General features: G+C 39.3%; 2 protein-coding genes and 2 non-coding genes across 6 annotated transcripts in view; 1 reads left to right on the forward strand and 3 right to left on the reverse strand.

The window, feature by feature from the left end:
- cep63 (centrosomal protein 63) overlaps window positions 1-23,565 on the forward strand; it is a 47,141-nt gene that overhangs the window by 1,683 nt on the left and 21,893 nt on the right. Inside the window, exons 2-4 of one of the 3 annotated variants that reach the window (XM_072915130.1) lie at window positions 5,772-5,885; window positions 19,172-19,279; window positions 19,349-19,550. In XM_072915130.1, coding sequence (XP_072771231.1) covers window positions 19,254-19,279; window positions 19,349-19,550 — 228 coding nt within the window. In that variant the 5' untranslated portion in view covers window positions 5,772-5,885; window positions 19,172-19,253. Of the gene's footprint in view, window positions 1-3,258; window positions 5,886-18,839; window positions 19,049-19,171; window positions 19,280-19,348; window positions 19,551-23,565 lie in introns of those variants that run through there. The other 2 variants (XM_072915131.1, XM_061978373.2) reach the window with 2 other exon arrangements.
- Window positions 8,953-16,675, reverse strand: LOC133617957 (uncharacterized). Its single transcript, XM_061978376.2, has 4 exons — window positions 15,798-16,675; window positions 13,432-13,766; window positions 9,797-9,904; window positions 8,953-9,731 (listed from the first exon to the last, which is right to left on the reverse strand). Exons 2-4 carry the CDS (start codon window positions 13,740-13,742, stop codon window positions 9,686-9,688), a joined length of 465 nt encoding a protein of 154 aa, XP_061834360.2. The 5' UTR covers window positions 13,743-13,766; window positions 15,798-16,675; the 3' UTR covers window positions 8,953-9,685.
- Window positions 16,049-16,120, reverse strand: trnap-ugg (transfer RNA proline (anticodon UGG)). Its single transcript has one exon. It is a non-coding gene; the product is annotated as a tRNA-Pro (tRNA).
- trnap-cgg (transfer RNA proline (anticodon CGG)) lies at window positions 16,317-16,388 on the reverse strand. The gene has a single exon. It is a non-coding gene; the product is annotated as a tRNA-Pro (tRNA).

The following is a 23,565-nucleotide window of genomic DNA, read 5'->3' on the forward strand; positions in this document are numbered from 1 at the left end:
CTTACACACACTTGTTATTTCATATGTTGACCAGAGGGGGAGCACTTTTCAAAGCGACACACAGTCAATTTGAAAAATCCCTCCTTTTTGGGACCACCCTCATTTTGATAGATGTCACCACAAATGAGACATTGTCTATTAGATGCAATGTTATTGATTTATGTCATCACTTGTTCACACCTCCTCATATGGAAGATACTTTTCCTTCTTCATGTCTCAAGAAGGCTCCAAATACAAGAACACACACACACACACACACACACACACTCTTGTATTTGTTACCTTCTTGAGACCTGAGAAAAATGCCTCCCTCTGTAGGACCAGCCTTTCTAGATATATAAAGATGTGTATTTACAACATTAATAATATACACCGTATTTTTTGGAATATAAGTCGCACCGGAGTATAAGTCGCACCTGCCAAAAATGCATAATAAAGAAGGAAAAAACATATATAAATCGCACTGGAGCCCGGCCAAACTGAAAAAAAACTGCGACTTATAGTCCGAAAAATACGGTACATACTATGCAAATATAAAAAGGCTTGTTGTGAAAAATGAGTTGGAATTTCACAAGAAAAAAAGTCACAATTTCACAAGAAAAACGTAGAATTTTGGCAGTATTATAATAAAAGTCGTCATTTTACTCAGAGCAAGTCAAAATTTTACAAGAAAAACGGAACATGTGTGCAATATTATGATAAAAGTTGGAATTTTACTCAATAACAGTCGCAATTTTACAAGAAAAACTTAAAATTTTGGCAATTTTATGAAAAGATTTTGTAATTTTACTCGACAAGTCACAATTTTATAAGAAAACTTAGAAATGTTCACAATATTTAAATAATAATCAGAATTTTTACTTAGCAAAATTATGACGAAAGTCATAATTTTACTCAAAAAAATTCACTATTTTACAAGAACAAAAAATTTGCCGATATTGCGATAAAAGTCAGAATTTTATTTGACAAATGTCACCATTTTGCAGTAAAAAATAATAATTTTACATTAAAAAAGTAATAATTTAACGAGAAAATATTGCAATATTACAGACAAAGAAAGAATTTGAGAAATTGTTCCCAATTTTATAAGAAAAAAGTCGACATTGTGAGAAAAAGATTGCTTTTAGTTAATTATTTTAAAAAAATGTTGTCCGTAATTGGTTTTTAATCGTCATTATTTACTTCAAGTTATTACAGTATGTCTCTATATACATATTTATTTTAATCAATTTTGGCCAATTTGGCATTTCAATTTCTTACACACACTTGTTATTTCATATGTTGACCAGGGGGGGAAGCACTTTTAAAAGCGACACACAGTCCATTTGAAAAATCCCTCCTTTTTGGGACCACCCTCATTTTGATAGATGTCACCACAAATGAGACATTGTCTATTAGATGCAATGTTATTGATTTATGTCATCACTTGTTCACACCTCCTCATATGGAAGATACTTTTCCTTCTTCATGTCTCAAGGAGGGTAGAAATACAAGAACACACACACACACCAGTGTACATTGTGTACATGTGCACTCTCTTGTAAATATGTGAGCCCAGGACAAACTTTGACCTTTGACACTGCATGGGACGAGGACCACTTTGTTACTTTCATAGTGCAGCCTCTAAAGTGGAACACGTTGCCAGGGTGATTGTCATGTAGTGTACGTGCGATGATTATATTCCATTACCGTCTATATCAGGGGTGTCCAAACTTTTTCCACTGAGGGCAGCTCACTTAAAAAAATCAAAGGATTTGGGGGCCATTTTGATATTTTTCCATTCTAAAACCAACACAATGTACTGTTGTAACCTGTTTAGTGAATGTTAAAGGTCCCGGGGACTCGAAATACACTATATTGCCAAAAGTATTTGGCCACCCATCCAAACGATGAGAATCAGGTGTCCTAATCACAGGTGTATAAAATCAAGCACTTAGGCGTGGAGACTGTTTCTACAAACATTTGTGAAAGAATGGGCCGCTCTCAGTGATTTCCAGCGTGGAACTGTCATAGGATGCCACCTGTGCAACAAATCCAGTCGTGAAATTTCCTCGCTCCTAAATATTTCTAAGTCAACTTTATTATAAGAAAAGTGGAAGAGTTTGGGAACAACAGCAACTCAGCCACCAGGTGGTAGGCCACGTAAACTGACAGAGAGGGGTCAGCATAGTGCAAAGACTTTCTGCACAGTCAGTTGCTACAGAGCTCCAAACTTCATGTGGCCTTCCATTTAGCCCACGTACAGTATGGAATGGGTTTCCATGGCCGAGCAGCTGAATCTAAGCCATACATCACCAAGTCCAATGCAAAGCGTGGGATGCAGTGGTGTAAAGCACGTCGCCACTGGACTCTAGAGCAGTGGAGACGCCTTCTAAAAGTTAAAGTTAAAGTACCAATGATTGTCACACACACACTAGGTGTGGCGAAATTATTCCCTGCATTTGACCCATCACCCTTGATCACCCCCTGGGAGGTGAGGGGAGCAGTGGGCAGCAGCGGTGGCCGCGCCCGGGAATCATTTTGGTGATTTAACCCCCAATTCCAACCCTTGATGCTGAGTGCCAAGCAGGGAGGTAATAGGTCCCATTTTTATAGTCTTTGGTATGACTCGGCCGGGGTTTGAACTCACAACCTACCGATCTCAGGACGGACACTCTAACCACCACTAGGCCACTGAGTAGTGTGATGAATCACACTTTTCCATCTGGCAATCTGATGGACCAGTCTAGGTTTGGAGGTTGCCAGGAGGACGCTACATTTCAGAGTGTGAAATTTGGCGGAGGTTGCTTTTCAGGAGTTGGGCTTGGCCCCTTAGTTCCAGTGAAAGGAACTTTGAATGCTCCGGGATACCAAAACATTGTGGACAATTCCATGCTCCAACATGACTGTGCACCAGTGCACAAAGCAAGGTCCATAAAGACATGGATGACAGAGTCTGGTGTGGATGAACTTGACTGGCCTGCACAGAGTCCTGACCTGAAACCTTTGGGATGAATTGAGAGCCAGGCCTTCTCCGCCAACATCAGTGTGTGACCTCACCAATGCGCTTTTGGAAGAATGGTGGAAAATTGCTATAAAGACACTCCGCAACCTTGTGGACAGCCTTCCCAGAAGAGTTGAAGCTGTAATAGCTGCAAAAGGTCATATTGAACCCTATGGGTTAGGCATGGGATGGCACTTCAAGTTCATATGTGAGTCAAGGCAGGTGGACAAATACTTTTGGCAATATAGTGTAAATGTAAAATGGTACACTGCAGTTTTGTCAATACTTGGACAACAAATCAATACCAACCCACAAAATTATTGTTTTTAGCGTTGTTCGACCTTAACCCGGACACAGAAGTCCTGCCTGATGAATATGTCATAATAAAAACAATACAAACATGTAACAAGGACTTAATTTAACACCGATTATGTAGAATACGCTTTGTCGAAATTGCGATGTAGCGAGGGTTGACTGTATTCCAAAGCAAGTCCCAATATTAGGACTTTTAAATCTCATAATTTCAACTTTCTTATTCCATTATTTCGGCTTTTTAGCTGACAATTATGACTTTTTGTCTAAAAATGTCAACTTTCTTACATCATTATTTCGATGTTTATCTCATAATTAGGGCTTTTTTTCCCTCGTAATTTTAACTTAATTACAAACCCCGTTTCCATATGAGTTGGGAAATTGTGTTAGATGTAAATATGAACGGAATACAATGATTTGCAAATCCTTTTCAACCCATATTCAGTTGAATATGCTACAAAGACAACATATTTGATGTTCAAACTTTTTTTTTGCAAATAATCATTAACTTTAGAATTTGATGCCAGCAACACGTGACAAAGAAGTTGGGAAAGGTGGCAATAAATACTGATAAAGTTGAGGAATGCTCATCAAACACTTATTTGGAACATCCCACAGGTGAACAGGCAAATTGGGAACAGGTGGGTGCCATGATTGGGTATAAAAGTAGATTCCATGAAATGCTCAGTCATTCACAAACAAGGATGGGGCGAGGGTCACCACTTTGTCAACAAATGCGTGAGCAAATTGTTGAACAGTTTAAGAAAAACCTTTCTCAACCAGCTATTGCAAGGAATTTAGGGATTTCACCATCTACGGCCCGTTATATCATCAAAGGGTTCAGAGAATCTGGAGAAATCACTGCACGTAAGCAGCTAAGCCCGTGACCTTCGATCCCTCAGGCCGTACTGCATCAACAAGCCACATCAGTGTGTAAAGGATATCACCACATGGGCTCAGGAACACTTCAGAAACCCACTGTCAGTAACTACAGTTGGTCGCTACTTCTGTAAGTGCAAGTTAAAACTCTCCTATGCAAGGCGGAAACCGTTTATCAACAACACCCAGAAACGCCGTCGGCTTTGCTGGGCCTGAGCTCATCTAAGATGGACTGATACAAAGTGGAAAAGTGTTCTGTGGTCTGACGAGGCCACATTTCTAATTGTTTTTGGAAACTGTGGACGTCGTGTCCTCCGGACCAAACCGGATTGTTCTAGGCGCAAAGTTGAAAAGCCAGCATGTGTGATGGTATGGGGGTGTATTAGTGCCCAAGACATGGGTAACTTACACATCTTTGAAGGCGCCATTAATGCTGAAAGGTACATACAGGTTTTGGAGCAACATATGTTGCCATCCAAGCAACGTTACCATGGACGCCCCTGCTTATTTCAGCAAGACAATGCCAAGCCACGTGTTGCATCAACGTGGCTTCATAGTAAAAGAGTGCGGGTACTAGACAGGCCTGCCTGTAGTCCAGACCTGTCTCCCATTGAAAATGTGTGGCTCATTATGAAGCCTAAAATAGCACAACGGAGACCCCCGGACTGTTGAACAACTTAAGCTGTACATCAAGCAAGAATGGGAAAGAATTCCACCTGAGAAGCTTCAAAAATGTCTCCTCAGTTCCCAAACGTTTACTGAGTGTTGTTAAAAGGAAAGGCCATGTAACACAGTGGTGAACATGGCCTTTCCCAACTTTGGCACGTGTTGCAGCCATGAAATTCTAAGTTAATTATTTGCAAAAAACATCAAATATGTTGTAGTGCATTCAATTGAATATGAGTTGAAAAGGATTTACAAATCATTGTATTCCGTTTATATTTACATCTAACACAATTTCCCAACTCATATGGAAACGGGGTTTGTACTTTTTTTTAATAGTTTTGAATTTTTGGTCTTATAATTGAGTCTTATTTCATAATTTTGATCTCATAATTATGACTTATCTCGTAATTTCAACTTTCTTATCCCATAATTTCAACTTTTTATCTAATAATTTCAACTTTAATTATTTCGATTTGTATCTCATAATTAGGACTTTTTTATATTCAGAATTTTTACTTTTTATTTAATAGTTGTGAATTTTTTGGTCTCATAATTATGAGTCTTATTTCATAATTTAGATTTTTGATCTCATAATTTCGACTTTTAGCCCAATATTGCGTACGTCAACACTCCTTAGGTGGACCACGTCTGGGGACGCATTGTGTTCCACTTTAGAGGCTCAATGCAGCTGGGGGGAATTGAAATGTCAAATATTACATGTCAAAGACTTTGTAAGTCACTCGCCACACGTCCATCACGTGTACATAAAGATTTCTTTCACCGCGGGAATGTTTGATCTCCATTTGGCGGTGGAGGGCGGGGCCACGGCCTGAATAAACATGTCCTACCCAACACTGCATTCGCTTCATCCTATGGAGCCTTCTTTGTTGGTGGGCTAAAAATGGATCACGAGCACATTTTCCTCCTGCAGGTTCAGCTGCTGCTCCTGGTCCTGACGGTGGTCCTGATCCTCCAGGCCGCATGATCCAACATAGGGCTGTCCCACATGCGGCCCGCAGCATATTGTGGGGAAAACAGTAAACATGTAAGATAAAATGACGTCATGTCATGAGAAAAAGCTAACATTCTGATACTAATAATTAATAATGCTGTATAATGTCACACAAAAATGTTTTTTTAACAAAAATATTTCAAGCTCTTGAAATAATAATAAAAATTAAAAATACAAAAAAATAACAAAAAAAATTTAAATAAAAAAATTATATATATATATATATATATATATATATATATATATATATATATATATATATATATATATATATTTATATATATATATATATAGCCCTAGTGTGTGAATGTGAGTGTGAATGTAGTCTGTGTTGGCCCTACGATGAGGTGGCGACTTGCCTGGGACCCTTACAAAAAAGAGAAAGGAAGAAAGTGCATATTTTCCGGAATTTTTTTTTTTGCTAAAATGTCATAAGGGGGGGGAACCTTACAAAAAATTCAAAAAAACGGACTTGCTTCAGCAGCACAATTCTGGTGCTGTAGTTGTAGGAGATGTCTCAAAACGTCATCAGGAATCCCGACAAAAGCTGAAAATGGAAGAAAATGCATATTTTACGGAAAGTTTTTTTTGCTAAAATGTCGTAAGAGGGGACCTTTACAAAAAATTGAAAAAAAACAGACTTACTTCAGCAGCACAATTCTGGTTTCTGTAGTTGTAGATGTCTCAAAACGTCATCAGGAGTCCCGACAAAACCTGAAAATGAAAGAAAATGCATATTTTACGAAACATTTTTTTTGCTAAAATGTCGTAAGAGGGACCCTTCTTTTTTCAGGTTTTGTCGGGACTCCTGATGACATTTTGAGACATCTACAACTACAGCACCAGAATTGTGCTGCTGAAGCAAGTCAGTTTTTTTGAATTTTTTGTAAGGACCCCCCCCCTTACGACATTTTATTAGTGGTACATTACTTATGGTACATGCACTACACGTGGTGTATGTGGTACACGCTGTACTTATGGTACATGTAGTGTACTCATGGTACATATGCTACACCTGGTGTATGCGGTACGTGCCGTACTTATGGTACATGCTCTGCACATGGTGTATGCGATACATGCCGTACATATGGTACATATAGTGTATTTATGTGTTACACATGGTGTTGCGGTACGTGCCGCACTTATGGTACATGCACTACACCTGCTGTATGTGGTACACGCCGTACTTATGGTACATATGCTACACCTGGTGTGTGCGGTACGTGCCGTACTTATGGTACATGCTCTGCACGTGGTGTATGCGGTACATGCTGTACTCATGGTACAATATTTGTGTAAGGCAGACTATTTGACGCACTATGTTGTGCAGTTACGTAATCGTATTTTTATTTAGAAATAGTGGTATTCTTAATGTGTATTATTATTAGTAGTATTAATATTGTAATTATTATAATGTCTAATAAGCCCACAACAGTAAAAAATGTAATGCAATGTGAAAAATGTTGATATTAATAATATATGTTGTTACTTATAACACAAAGTTGTTTTTTTTTATTATTTCGATTTTTATCTCATAATTAGGACTTTTTTTTAATTTAATTCACCATTTTTACTTTTTATTTAATAGTTATGAATTTTTTGGTCTCATAATTATGAGTCCTATTTCATAATTTAGATTTTTGATCTCATAATTATGATTTTTATCATAATTTCAAATGTTCTTTTATAATTAGGACTTTCTTTTTCATCTCGTTATTATGACGACATACCATTGTGGTATTTTCTAGTGGCAGAAACGGGCTTGCATACAATATACTTTAAATGGCAGAAGAAAATATTAAGTATTGTGCGGACTTCTTATGAGTCGTATTGTTTTTTTATCTGTATGATTAAATATATCTATATTAGAGATGCGCGGATAGGCAATTATTTCATCCGCAACCGCATCAGAAAGTCGTCAACCATCCGCCATCCACCCGATGTAACATTTGATCAGAACCGCACCCGCCCGCACCCGCCCGTTGTTATATATCTAATATAGACGATGCAAGGCATTAGTGAGGTTATAAAGCTTTTGCCTGTTAAAGAAAGGAGACTGATCCAATGCAGCACAGACATGCGCGTGCCACGCTGTCACGACCCAGACGCACACCAGTGCGCAATCATATGGGAGCCGCGCTGAACGCACCTCCAAGCGCGTCTCGCTGCCGGCGACGGCCGGGTATGGGCCCGACGCTCCAGCGCCATCCATTTTCAGGGCTAGTTGATTCGGCAGGTGGGTTGTTACACACTCCTTAGCGGGTTCCGACGTCCTGCTGTCTATATCAACCAGGGTGAGCCCCACCCCTTTCGTGAGCGCACTGCGCGCGGAGTGACCCCTGTTGCGCGCCCCCGGCAACAGGGGTGGCGGGCAGGTAAGCTGCGCGGGCGGAGCGCGCGGAGTGACCCCTGTTACGAGCCCCCGGCCACGGGGGTGGCGGGCAGGTAAGCTGCTTACCTGCTGCGCGTGACGCCGGCCGCGGCGAAGGCGGACGAGGCGGGGTGTCGGTGCGGTGGGCGCGGTGGTGACCCTGGACGTGTGTCGGGCCCTTCTCGCGGATCGCCTCAGCTACGGCTCCCGGTGGGGCCCTCTCGGGGGAAGGGGCCTTGGTCCCGGACCCCGGCGAGGCGTCCATCTCTTTTTTTTTTTTTCTTCTGTTGTGGCATATGCTGCAGATGCCTGCTCGTTTTTTGTATGTGGGTAACAACATTTAACTATGTATATATATTTCCGAATTGGTTTAACTGCCACCCGCCTGAATCTATTTAAAATCTAATTTTTTTTTATTTCAACCACCCGACCCGACCCGACCCGCGGATAAAATCTAATTTTTTTTAATTTCATCCGCCCGATCCGCGGATAATCCGCGGACTTTGCGGTTGTGCCCGCAAACCGCGCATCTCTAATCTATATATATATATATATATATTTATATTGTATTTTATATATATATATATATATATTTAAATATATATATTTAATATATATTTATATTTATATATATTAAATATATTTATATTAAATATATAAATATATTTATATTAAATATATAAATATCTTTTTCCATTCCAATTCGTAAAGGTTTTAGTGTATTTTTGAACGATAAAAGATCTGTATCACCGGTCTGTGGGTTCATCAAAATCTTCTCAGTCACGGTTTTACATCATTTTCATTTAAAACGGTAATACGAACTGTCGATGATCGTTACATCCTGAGTTACAACGTAACAACATGTGGGAACAGTGAAGTGCTGTGAATACTTTCCGCATGCACGTCAAGTACTAAAACCACATCAAAATGGGGAGAGGTCCGCAAAACTAAATCGGACTCTTTTTAACGATTGGCACGCCAAACTTGACTTGGACACAAAAGTTTGTGGAAGTGCATTATTTTTTTTTATTGAGCCTGAAAGGTGATTTTGAGTCTTGTTGCAACATGGCAGGGTTGCCAGATGCGCGTCTTGTTGCAGGACGGCAGGGTTGCCAGATGCTGGTCTTGTTGCAGCACGGCAGGGTTGCCAGATGCTGGTCTTGTTGCAGCACGGCAGGGTTGCCAGATGCTCGTCTTGTTGCAACACGGCAGGGTTGCCAGATGCTCGTCTTGTTGCCAGATGCTCAGCCAAGTCTCCACAATCCCCTTTCACGCTCCAGCGGCTCTTTAGTGGCCAGACGTGACCCGCTGTGCCGCTGTGGTCCCGCGCCTCACGCACACACGCCTTTTGTTGCCACTCATGCAAATTGTTTACTTCTCCAACGTCCCGAGTCGGCCATCTGCTCTCTGGAGCAGCAGCTGGGAGGACAATAGATCATAACGCCACTCTTCTTCTTCTCCGTCATGCTGCTTCTTCAGCAGGAAGTCTGCGCCACGACTTCATTTCCCTGCCGGCGGAAAGACGCACAATCATCTCGTGTTTTTGTCCACACGTCTTCTGCTCGGGACTTACACGTTGCTGCTGGGCACGATCGTCTCTTGACGACGTTTGCTCAGCCTCAGCTTCCTGAAGAACATGCTCAGCCTGCGCTTGCTTCTGGACGCGCCGTCATGGGCCGTGCTGGGGAACACAGTTACCTTCTTGATCATGCGGTACATGCCGTACTTATGGTGCTCGTGGTGAATGCGGTACATGCCGTACATGTAGTGTACTTATGGCACATGTAGTGTGCTTATGGTACATGTGCTACACATGGTGTATGCAGTACATGCCATACTTATAGTACATGTAGTGTACTTATGTGCTACACATGGTGTTGCGGTACGTGCCGTACTTATGGTACATGCGTTACACGTGGTGTATGTGGTACATGCCGTACTTATGGTACATGTGCTACATCTGGTGTATGCGGTACGTGCCGTACTTATGGTGCATGCACTACATGTGGTGTATGCGGTACAGGCCGTACTTATGGTACATGTAGTGTACTTATGGTACATGTGCTACACGTGGTGTATGCAGTACATGTAGTGCTTATGTGCTACACATGGTGTTGCGGTACGTGCCGTACTTATGGTACATGCATTACACGTGGTGTATGTGGTACATGCCGTACTTATGGTACATGTGCTACACATGGTGTATGCGGTACGTGCCGTACTTATGGTGCATGCACTACATGTGGTGTATGCGGTACAGGCCGTACTTATGGTACATGTAGTGTACTTATGGTACATGTGCTACACGTGGTGTATGCGGTACATGCCATACTCATGGTGCATGTAGTGTACTTATGGTACATGTGCTACACATGGTGTATGCGGTACGTGCCGTACTTATGGTACATGTGCTACACGTGGTGTATGCGGTACATGCCATACTCATGGTGCATGTAGTGTACTTATGGTACATGTGCTACACGGGGTGTTGCGGTACGTGCCGTACTTATGGTACATGCACTACACGTGGTGTATGTGGTACATGCCATACTTATAGTACATGTGCTACACATGGTGTATGCGGTACGTGCCGTACTCATGGTACATGAACTACACATGATGTATGCAGTACATGCCATACTTAAGGTACATGTAGTGTACTTATGTGCTACACATGGTGTTGCGGTACATGCACTACACGTGGTGTATGTGGTACACGCCGTACTTATGGTGCATGTAATGTACATGTGCTACACATGGTGTATGCGGTACGAGCCGTACTTATGGTACATGAACTACACATGGTGTATGCAGTACATGCCATACTTATGGTACATGTAGTGTACTTATGTGCTACACATGGTGTTGCGGTACGTGCCGTGCTTATGGTACATGCACTACACGTGGTGTATGTGGTACACGCCGTACTTATGGTGCATGTAGTGTACTTATGGTACATGTGCTACACATGGTGTATGCGGTACGTGCTGTACTTATGGTACATGAACTACACATGGTGTATGCAGTACATGCCATACTTAAGGTACATGTAGTGTACTTATGTGCTACACATGGTGTTGCGGTACGTGCCGTGCTTATGGTACATGCACTACACGTGGTGTATGTGGTACACGCCGTACTTATGGTGCATGTAATGTACATGTGCTACACATGGTGTATGCGGTTCGTGCCGTACTTATGGTACATGAACTACACATGGTGTATGCAGTACATGCCATACTTATGGTACATGTAGTGTACTTATGTGCTACACATGGTGTTGCAGTACGTGCCGTGCTTATGGTACATGCACTACACGTGGTGTATGTGGTACACGCCGCACTTATGGTGCATGTAGTGTACTTATGGTACATGTGCTACACATGGTGTATGCGGTACATGCCGTACTTATGGTACATGAACTACACATGGTGTATGCAGTACATGCCATACTTAAGGTACATGTAGTGTGCTTATGTGCTACACATGGTGTTGCGGTACGTGCCGTGCGTATGGTACATGCACTACACGTGGTGTATGTGGTACATGCCGTACTTATGGTGCATGTAGTGTACTTATGGTACATGTGCTACACATGGTGTATGCGGTACGTGCCGTATTTATGGTACATGAACTACACATGGTGTATGCAGTACATGTGGTACATGTAGTGTACTTATGTGCTACACATGGTGTTGCGGTACGTGCCGTGCTTGTGGTACATGCACTAAATAAATGATAAATGGGTTATACTTGTATAGCCTACATTCAAGGTACTCAAAGCGCTTTGACAGTATTTCCACATTCACCCATTCACACACACTACACGTGGTGTATGTGGTACACGCCGTACTTATGGTACATATGCTACACCTGGTGTATGCGGTACGTGCCGTACTTATGGTACATGCTCTGCACGTGGTGTATGCGGTACATGTAGTGTACTTATGGTACATGCACTACATGTGGTGGATGCGGTACATGCTGTACTCATGGTACATGTAGTGTACTTATGGTACATGCACTACACGTGGTGGATGCGGTACATGCTGTACTCATGGTACATGTAGTGTACTTATGGTACATGCACTACACGTGGTGAATGCGGTACATGCTGTACTCATGGTACATGTAGTGTACCGATTGGTACACGTGCTACACATGGTGTATGCGGTACGTGCCGTACTTATGGTACATGCGCTACACATGGTGTATGCGGTAAGTGCCGTACTTATGGTACATGCGCTCCACGTGCTGTATGCGGTACGTGCCGTACTTATGGTACATGCGCTCCACGTGCTGTATGCGGTACGTGCCGTACTTATGGTACATGCACTCCACGTGGTGTATGCGGTACGTGCTGTACTCATGGTACTTATGGTACATGTGCTACACATAGTGTTGCGGTACGTGCAACAACAAAAATCCCACTAAAGTTCTTGTGGTCCAAAATGGTCCCACTTCAACAAATGTTTACATATCATTTGGAGGAAAATATTGCACATTTTGTGTTTTTGCCATAAAAAATCGGAGTTTTCTATAACTAAAAAGGCATTACAATGTTTTAAAATAAAACGTATAATTGACAGATCTGAAGTTGATCGAGAGACTTACGTGTTAAAAGTAAAAAAAATAAATAAATGTATGACTTATTAAAACACTTATCAGTGGGACCCTTTTGGGTCCCTGAGAACTCCAGTGTTTGTTTTTTTAACTGCCATTGCTCAAACAATAATAATGCATCAGAATAAATGTTATGAATTATTGATCTATTTAAGGCTCCAATTACTTCAAATATTATAGTTGTCAGGGACCCAAAAGGGTCCCACTGATAAGTGTTTTAATAAGTCATACATTTATTTATTTTTTTTACTTTTAACATATGTCTCTAGATCAACTTCAAATCTGTTGATTATAAGTTTTTATTTTTTTTATTTTTAATGCTTTTTTAGTTATAGAAAACTTACATTTTTTTATGGCAAAATTTATAAAAAAAATATAAAATATATATTTTCCTCCCAAAAATATTTCAAAGTACAATATTTGAAGTAATTGGAGCCTTAAATAGGTCAATAATTCATAATAACATTAATTGAAATGCATTATTATTTTTTGAGCACTGGCAGTTAAAAAAACAAACACTAGAGTTCTCAGGGACCCAAAAGGGTCCCACTGATAAAAGCATATCTTACAAAGTAAATGATGTACCATTCTGCTGCCGCCGTCTCGTTTCCGGTGCCGCCTTCCGGCGCGTGGTCTTCGCCGCCGTGGTCTATCTGCTCCCACACGCCGCTGTCCACCCACAGCGCCTCCTGCAGGCTGAGGCCCGCCCGGATGCAGGTGACCCGGCGACACAGCGGGCAGCCCACGGTGAGCAGCCCGCTCTTGGCCCGCGTCTGCAGGGTCTCCAGGCAGGGCTGGCAGAAAGTGTGTTGGCAGTGCAGCTGACGCGGGATGCGCTCCGCCCGCGAGAACGCCAGCAGGCACACGCAGCAGTCGCCCTCGCCACACAGAACCATGGCGGGGGGTGGAGAACCACGCCTCTGTGGGGTGATGTCATTCCAACAACTCAGCATATTCACTTTTGTTACTTGACAAATAATACCTGTTAGCATGCTAACATTAGTATGCTAGTTGTTTTTTTTAGCTCATTTTGTAGTACTTGATGCATGCTAGCATTTCAACTACATTTTTCAGCTACCGCAGAGTAATATATTTTGGAACTTGACACGTTACAGTTAGCATTCTAATTTTAGCATGCTACCTTCTTTTTTTTGCTAACTTTGCAGGCATACGCCTCAGCGTCAAATATTTTCGTACTTGACAAATAATACCTTTTAGCATGCTAGCTTTTTTAAAGGCTAATTTCGTAGGTGTACACCTCAGTCATTTTTGTACTTGATGCATTGCTAACGTTAGCATGCTGGCATTTTAAAAAATTGTTCCAATACACACCTCAGAGAAATATATATTTGGTAGTTAACGCATGTTACAGTTAGCATTTTAGCTCGATTTTTTTTCAATGTAATTTAGCAGGTATAGTTAGCATTTTAGCTCGATTTTTAATGTAATTTAGCAGGTATAGTTAGCATTTTAGCTCGATTTTTAATGTAATTACATTTTAGCTCGATTTTTAATGTAATTTAGCAGGAAAGTTAGCATTTTAGCTCGATTTTTAATGTAATTTAGTTAGCATTTTAGCTTGATTTTTTTTATGTAATATAGTTAGCATTTTAGCTCGATTTTTAATGTAATTTAGCAAGAAAGTTAGCATTTTAGCTCGATTTTTAATGTAATTTAGCAGGTATAGTAAGCTTTTTAGCTTGATTTTTAATGTAATTTAGCAGGTATAGTTAGCATTTTAGCTCGATTTTTAATGTAATTACATTTTAGCTCGATTTTTAATGTAATTTAGCAGGAAAGTTAGCATTTTAGCTCCATTTTTAATGTAATTTAGCAGGTATAGTTAGCATTTTAGCTCGTTTTTAATGTAATTTAGTTAGCATTTTAGCTCGATTTTTTATGTAATTTAGCAGGTATATTTAGCATTTTAGCTTGATTTTTAATGTAATTTAGCAGATATAGTAAGCTTTTTAGCTTGATTTTTAATGTAATTTAGCAGGTATAGTTAGCATTTTAGCTCGATTTTTAATGTAATTACATTTTAGCTCGATTTTTTATGTAATTTAGCAGGAAAGTTGGCATTTTAGCTCGATTTTTAATGTAATTTAGCAGGTATAGTTAGCATTTTAGCTCGATTTTTAATGTAATTTAGTTAGCATTTTAGCTCGATTTTTTATGTAATTTAGCAGGTATAGTTAGCATTTTAGCTCGATTTTTAATGTAATTTAGCAGGTATAGTTAGCATTTTAGCTCGATTTTTAATGTAATTTAGCAGGAAAGTTAGCATTTTAGCTAGATTTTTAATGTAATTTAGCAGGTATAGTTAGCATTTTAGCTCGATTTTTTATGTAATTTAGCAGGTATAGTTAGCATTTTAGCTCGATTTTTAATGTAATTTAGTTAGCATTTTAGCTCGATTTTTTATGTAATTTAGCAGGTATAGTTAGCATTTTAGCTCGAATTTTTATGTAATTTAGCAGGAAAGTTAGCATTTTAGCTCGATTTTTAATGTAATTTAGCAGGTATAGTTAGCATTTTAGCTCGATTTTTAATGTAATTTAGCAGGTATAGTGTCATATACTTTGGTATTTCACTAGTGCTAACAGTGAACAGTGTTATTATTAAGATAGTACTGTTAGCATGCTAGCCGTTTTAGCTTATTAAAAAATTTTTTTTTAAATATTGTACCTGTTTTGAAGGTGAACACTACTGAAATGGCCCTGACATCATTTGATTAGTCAGTCTGTGGCCCTCAGTGGAAAAAAGTTTGGGCAAACCTGTTCTACTCGATGTATCGCTTCTTTTTACACTTTACCGGTAAACAGTCTCTCATCCGAGTGGGCTTTGATTAAAAGTGGGAAAAGTCTCCTTCCTTCCCCGCTGACAAAAACAAAATTGAAGGCCTAAAATGTAAACACTTCAAAGTATGAGACAAAAAAAAGAGCACTTACAGTAAAGTTGAGGAGAAGAAACAAAGATGGTCCTCAGGAGGTTTTGATCCGGGAGTGAGTGGAGGTGGTCTTCACAAGAAGGTGGTGTTGGTATAGTGGGGGTGGGACTCCTTTGTTCGTATAAGGAGAGCAGGTGGGAACAGTGACATGGGATTATGATGATGTGGGAGGTTTCATGCTTTCCAGAGCAGGAAAGGGCGGGGCTATAAAATTGGAACGTGAATAATACTTTTCACCACCAAAAAAAAAGTGGGCTCGTCCGGGATTTGAACCCGGGACCTCTCGCACCCAAAGCGAGAATCATACCCCTAGACCAACGAGCCGATGTAATACAACCCTGCCGAACTTGACCATATTTCTGTCCCGGTTACCGTGTACGTTAAGCGACACGCACCGTCACGAATTAGTCAAGGCCAACGGACCCCTTCAGATCCGGTTCCTAATCAGGTTTAACCGAAACGAAGATGACTCCTCAACTGACTTCGTTGGAAAAGGGGCGGGAATAAAATGTCAAGAAATGGGCTCGTCCGGGATTTGAACCCGGGACCTCTCGCACCCGAAGCGAGAATCATACCCCTAGACCAACGAGCCACGTGTCCTACTCACGCAATAAATTACCATATAAAAGCAGCCATACGTACTAAATGCCCGTGAAATGTGTTGTTTTCGTAAATTATTGCCTCGAATTTGCTACGTTTAAATTTATGTTGGGCTAAAACTGTACTCCATTTTTCTACTTTTTAAAGCGAAGCCTCTTTTAGCTAATCGCTACTTCCCGAGCCACAAGCTCCTCCTTTACGTACGACGTGATGACGCCACAGCTCCTCTTTTACGTACGACGTGATGACGCCGCGGCTCCTCCTTTACGTACGACGTGATGACGTCTACGTCCTTTTGTCAAATAGAGGATCTTTAAACATGTTTTTCTTCACAGCAGATACTTCGTACACAAAGCTCCTGTTTTCTGGAACATCTTTCAAAGACAGCAGAGCACTCTCGCTATTTAGAGGATCTTTGAATAGTGCCCCCCACCCCCACCTCAATAAGATCTTTTTAAAGATGTACTTTTTGCAGCACATCTTTAAAAAAAAACAGCAGAACACTTTGACATAATGTTTGCTTTATGTTCTTACGGACATCAGAGATCTTCTGTCAAATAGAGGATCTTTGACTGCAGTTTGTTTTTGTAGTAAATGCTTTTACATAGCAGACAGTTCCTGTTACATAGACGATCTTTGACACAAGTTTTTGCAGCACATAGTTAAAAACAGTTGAGTAATTCTGTTATGCAGAGGATCTTTGACAACTTCTTAAGCAGAGCACTCTTTCCAAATAGAGGATCTTTGACATGTTTTCCATAGTCGATTCTTATGCATGCAATTTTTGTAGGTATGTTTAAAAAGCAGAGCACTACAGGATCTTTGGCATACATTTTGCAGTAGCTGCTTACAGACAGCAACGCGCTCCTGTCAAATAGAGGATCTTTGAAAAACGTATTGTGTATAGTAGATCCCAGAACAGGGGCCGTCCAAACTTTTTCCACTGAGGGCCGCACACTGAAACATCAAAGCATGTATATATATATATATATATATATATATATATATATATATATATATATATATATATATATATATATATATATATATATATATATATATATATTCTTTATTCTTTTAGTGCTCCCGTCAAGCTTGGTCCTGCAGGGGACCCGTAAGGGTCGCAATCATAAATATGTTAAAAATATATATATATAATATATTATTAAAAAAAAATATATAATATTATATTACAAATAATCAATGCTTACAATATGTAGATCAACTTCAGATCAATTTGTTGATATAAAATTGTCATGTTTCTTGTTTTATGCCTTTTTTTTTTCAAGCAACCCCTGTTTTTATAAACCCGCCCCTCCAAAAAAAGATCAAAGTTGTGAAGTAATTGCAGCCTTGAATATGTCAATCATTCATGACATTTATTCTGATGCATTATTATTTTTTGAGCAATGACAGTTAAAAAAAAAAAAACCTCTAAAATTCTCAGGGATCCATTAGGGTCCCACTGATAAATGTTAATAAGTCATATTTACACATAAGTCTCCAGATCAACTTCAGATCTGTCGATTATACGTTTTTATTATTATTTGGTATTATTTTTCATGCCTTTTTAGTCATTGATTGAAAAGGTAATATTTTTTTAATGGCAAAAACACAAAATGTGCAATATTTACCTCCCCAAAAATATTTCAAAGTGTCATATTTTGATGTGAAGTAATTGGAGCCTGAAAAGGATCAATAGTTCATAATAACACTGATTTTGATTCATTATTATTTTTTGGACAATGACTGTTCAAAAAAAAAAAAAAAAATCCCACTAAAGTTATTGGGGATCCAAAAGGGTCCCACTGATAAATGTTAATAAGTCATATTTACACATACCTAAGTCTCCAGATCAACTTCAGATCTGTCGATTATACGTTTTTATTATTATTTGGTATTATTTGATTGTAGCTGAGATAGGCTCCAGCGCCCCCCGCGACCCCAAAGGGAATAAGCGGTAGGAAATGGATGGATGGATGGATTATTTTTTAAGGCCTTTTTAGTCATTGAAAAGGTAATATTTTTTTCATGGCAAAAACACTAAATGTGCAATATTTACCACCAAAAAATATTTCAAATTGTAATATTTTGATGTGACGTAATTGGAGCCTGAAAAGGGTCAATAATTCATAATAACACTGATTTTGATTCACTATTATTTCTCATATTTATTTTTCTAACGTTCTTGGGAATCCAAAAGGGTCCCACTTAAAAAAATAATAAAGTAAATATTATTTTTCATTTTCAATTTCAACACTTAAATCTGTCGATCAATAGTATAATAATTTATAATAATAATTTATAATAATAATTTATAATACTTAAAACCGGCAAACTACGTCATGCACGGCACCCGGATGTTGGGGCATTGACGCCCGTACTCTTTACAACCAGGCAGGGGCGCTATTCTTCCAGTTTCCCCCCCCTCCTTAAATGTGCTGTTACTTCATTTAAAAGTAGAACCAGCACCGCCCGCGACCCTGAATGGAACAAGCGGCAAAAAACGGATGGATGGAACTAATGTGGTCATGTTTAATCGTAGCACAATGTGACTTTATGTCGCTTTAAATACTTTTGGTACGATTGTTTGTCCTAAGCCACCTGGCAACACTGGCGGGGGCGGAGCCAATGCCTTACACTTGTCAAACAGTGAGCGCCTTCTTTACCAAAGTTCCTCCAACATGTCCGCTTTTCGTACCCGGCGAACATTTGACGAGTTATCGCACATTTATTTAAATGAGCCTCTCTCCGTCATTCTGTCCTGCTTTGAAGCTTCCATGGCGCCACGGAGGTTAGCTTCCGGCTAACTGACCGCCTTTCTTCCCCGAGAAAGACGACTTCCGGCAGTCAAAAAATGGAGGCGCGCAATTTGGACCTGAGGTACAAGACAAGACAAGACAACACCCCGCCGATTATTCACTCGACTAATCGATGGCTGTTTTTTTCTAGTTTCAGTCTCCTCGCTCAAAACAGTTCCGTGTTGTCCGACTGCGAGCCGGAGCTCCAGGAGCTCATGCGGCAGATCGACATCATGATCTCGCACCAGAAGAGCGAGTGGGAGGCGCGGATGGAGGACATGCGGCTGCAGCTGCACAGTGGCCGGGAGGAGATGGCTGCGTCCCGGGTGCTCCTGCAGCGCAAGGACCTGGAGGTGGGACGGCACTTTATTTTTTATTTTTTTAGGCCCCTTCTACACTAAGGCACATTTTTTGCGTTGGAAAAAATCCGGAGGCACTAAAGTTTGCATTGAAGTTTTTTGCACTTTAATTTTTATACACTGATTCTTTTTATACACTGAATTTTTTATACATTTATTTATGTTATCCATCCATCCATCTTCTTCCGCTTATCCGAGGTCGGGTCGCAGGGGCAGCAGCCTAAGCAGGGAAGCCCAGACTTCCCTCTCCCCAGCCACTTCGTCCAGCTCCTCCCGGGAGATCCCGAGGCGTTCCCAGGCCAGCCGGGAGACATAATCTTCCCAACGTGTCCTGGGTCTTCCCCGTGGCCTCCTACCGGTCGGACATGCCCTAAACACCTCCTTAGGGAGGCGCTCGGGTGGCATCCTGACCAGATGCCCGAACCACCTCATCTGGCTCCTCTCGATGTGGAGGAGCAGCGGCTTTACTTTGAGCTCCTCCCGGATGGCAGAGCTTCTCACCCTATCTCTAAGGGAGAGCCCCACCACCCGGCGGAGGAAACTCATTTCGGCCGCTTGTACCCGTGATCTTGTCCTTTCGGTCATAACCCAAAGCTCATGACCATAGGTGAGGATGGGAACGTAGATCGACCGGTAAATTGAGAGCTTTGCCTTCCGGCTCAGCTCCTTCTTCACCACAACGGATCGATACAGCGTCCGCATTACTGAAGACGCCGCACCGATCCGCCTGTCGATCTCACGATCCACTCTTCCCTCACTCGTGAACAAGACTCCGAGGTACTTGAACTCCTCCACTTGGGGCAAGATCTCCTCCCCAACCCGGAGATGGCACTCCACCCTTTTCCGGGCGAGAACCATGGACTCGGACTTGGAGGTGCTGATTCTCATCCCAGTCGCTTCACACTCAGCTGCGAACCGATCCAGTGAGAGCTGAAGATCCTGGCCAGATGAAGCCATCAGGACCAAATCATCTGCAAAAAGCAGAGACCTAATCCTGCAGCCACCAAACCGGATCCCCTCAACGCCTTGACTGCGCCTAGAAATTCTGTCCATAAAAGTTATGAACAGAATCGGTGACAAAGGGCAGCCTTGGCGGAGTCCAACCCTCACCGGAAACGTGTCCGACTTACTGCCGGCAATGCGGACCAAGCTCTGACACTGATCATACAGAGAGCGGACCGCCACAATCAGACAGTCCGAAACCCCATACTCTCTGAGCACTCCCCACAGGACTTCCCGAGGGACACGGTCGAATGCCTTCTCCAAGTCCACAAAGCACATGTAGACTGGTTGGGCAAACTCCCATGCACCCTCAAGGACCCTGCCGAGAGTATAGAGCTGGTCCACAGTTCCACGACCAGGACGAAAACCACACTGTTCCTCCTGAATCCGAGGTTCGATTATCCGGCGTAGCCTCCTCTCCAGTACACCTGAATAGACCTTACCGGGAAGGCTGAGGAGTGTGATCCCACGATAGTTAGAACACACCCTCTGGTTCCCCTTTTTAAAGAGAGGAACCACCACCCCGGTCTGCCAATCCAGAGGTACTGCCCCCGATGTCCACGCGATGCTGCAGAGTCTTGTCAACCAAGACAGCCCTACAGCATCCAGAGCCTTAAGGAACTCCGTGCGGATCTCATCCACCCCCGGGGCCTTGCCACCGAGGGGCTTTTTAACTACCTCAGCAACCTCAGCCCCAGAAATAGGAGAGCCCACCACAGATTCCCCAGGCACTGCTTCCTCATAGGAAGACGTGTTGGTGGGATTATTTATGTTACGCTAATTTTTTATACACTTAATTTTGTTTTACACTGAATTTTTTTACATTACATTTTTATGCACCGAATTTTCATACACTGAATTTTTTTTACACTAAATTCTTATACACATTTTTTTACACTGATTTTTTTATACACTGAATTTTTTATACATTTATTTTTTTTACACTGAATTTTTATACACTAAATCTTTATGCACTGATTTTTTTCTTACACTGAATTTTTTATACATTAAGTTTTTATACACTTAATTTTTTTTACACTTAATTTTTTTACTTTACATTTTTATGCAATTAATTTTCATACACAGAACTTTTTTTTTTACACTGAATTTTTGTACACCTTTTTTTACACATTTTTTATACATTTTTTAATTATTTTTTTTTACAGTGAATTTTTTTACATTAAATTTTTATGCACCGAATTTTCATACACTGAATTTTTTTTACACTAAATTCTTATACACATTTCTTTACACAGATTTTTTATACACTGAATTTTTTATACATTTATTTTTTTACACTGAATTTTTATACACTAAATCTTTATGCACTGATTTTTTTCTTACACTGAATTTTTTATACATTAAGTTTTTATACACTTAATTTTTTTTACACTTAATTTTTTTACTTTACATTTTTATGCAATTATTTTTTATACACTGAACTTTTTTTTTTACACTGAATTTTTGTACACATTTTTTAACACAGATTTTTTATACATTTTTTTATATTTTTTTTACAGTGAATTTTTATACACTAAATCTTTATGCACTGAATTTTTTTAGGCCCCTTCTACACTAAGGCACATTTTTTGCGTTGAAAAAATCCGGAGGCACTAAAGTTTGCATTGAGGTTTTTTTGCACTTTAATTTTTATACACTGATTCTTTTTATACACTGAATTTTTTATACATTTATTTATGTTACGCTAATTTTTTATACACTTAATTTTGTTTTACACTGAATTTTTTTACATAAAATTTTTATGCACCGAATTTTCATACACTGAATTTTTTTTACACTAAATTTTTATACACAGCATTTTTTTACACTGATTTTTTTATACACTGAATTTTTTATACATTTATTTTTTTTACACTGAATTTTTATACACTAAATCTTTATGCACTGATTTTTTTCTTACACTGAATTTTTTATACATTAAGTTTTTATACACTTAATTTTTTTTACTTTACATTTTTATGCAATTAATTTTCATACACAGAACTTTTTTTTTTTACACTGAATTTTTGTACACATTTTTTTACACAGATTTTTTTATACATTTTTTTTATTTTTTTTTACAGTTAATTTTTTTACATTACATTTTTATGCACCGAATTTTCATACACTGAATTTTTTTTACACTAAATTCTTATACACTTTTTTTACACTGAATTTTTTATACATTTATTTTTTTTACACTGAATTTTTATACACTAAATCTTTATGCACTGGTTTTTTTCTTACACTGAATTTTTTATACATTAAGTTTTTATACACTTAATTTTTTTTACACTTAATTTTTTTTACTTTACATTTTTATGCAATTAATTTTTTTACACAGAACTTTTTTTTTTACACTGAATTTTTGTACACATTTTTTTACACAGATTTTTTATACATTTTTTTATATTTTTTTACAGTGAATTTTTATACACTAAATCTTTATGCACTGAATTTTTTTTAGGCCCCTTCTACACTAAGGCACATTTTTTGCGTTGAAAAAATCCGGAGGCACTAAAGTTTGCATTGAGGTTTTTTTGCACTTTAATTTTTATACACTGATTCTTTTTATACACTGAATTTTTTATACATTTATTTATGTTACGCTAATTTTTTATACACTTAATTTTGTTTTACACTGAATTTTTTTACATTACATTTTTATGCACCGAATTTTCATACACTGAATTTTTTTTACACTAAATTCTTATACACATTTTTTACACTGATTTTTTTATACACTGAATTTTTTATACATTTATTTTTTTTACACTGAATTTTTATACACTAAATCTTTATGCACTGATTTTTTTCTTACACTGAATTTTTTATACATTAAGTTTTTATACACTTAATTTTTTTTACACTTAATTTTTTTACTTTACATTTTTATGCAATTAATTTTCATACACAGAGCTTTTTTTTTTACACTGAATTTTTGTACACATTTTTTTACACAGATTTTTTATACATTTTTTAATTTTTTTTTACTGTGAATTTTTTT

This window comes from Nerophis lumbriciformis, linkage group LG18, assembly GCF_033978685.3.
Source record: "Nerophis lumbriciformis linkage group LG18, RoL_Nlum_v2.1, whole genome shotgun sequence".
NCBI classification, from domain to species: Eukaryota; Metazoa; Chordata; class Actinopteri; order Syngnathiformes; family Syngnathidae; genus Nerophis; species Nerophis lumbriciformis.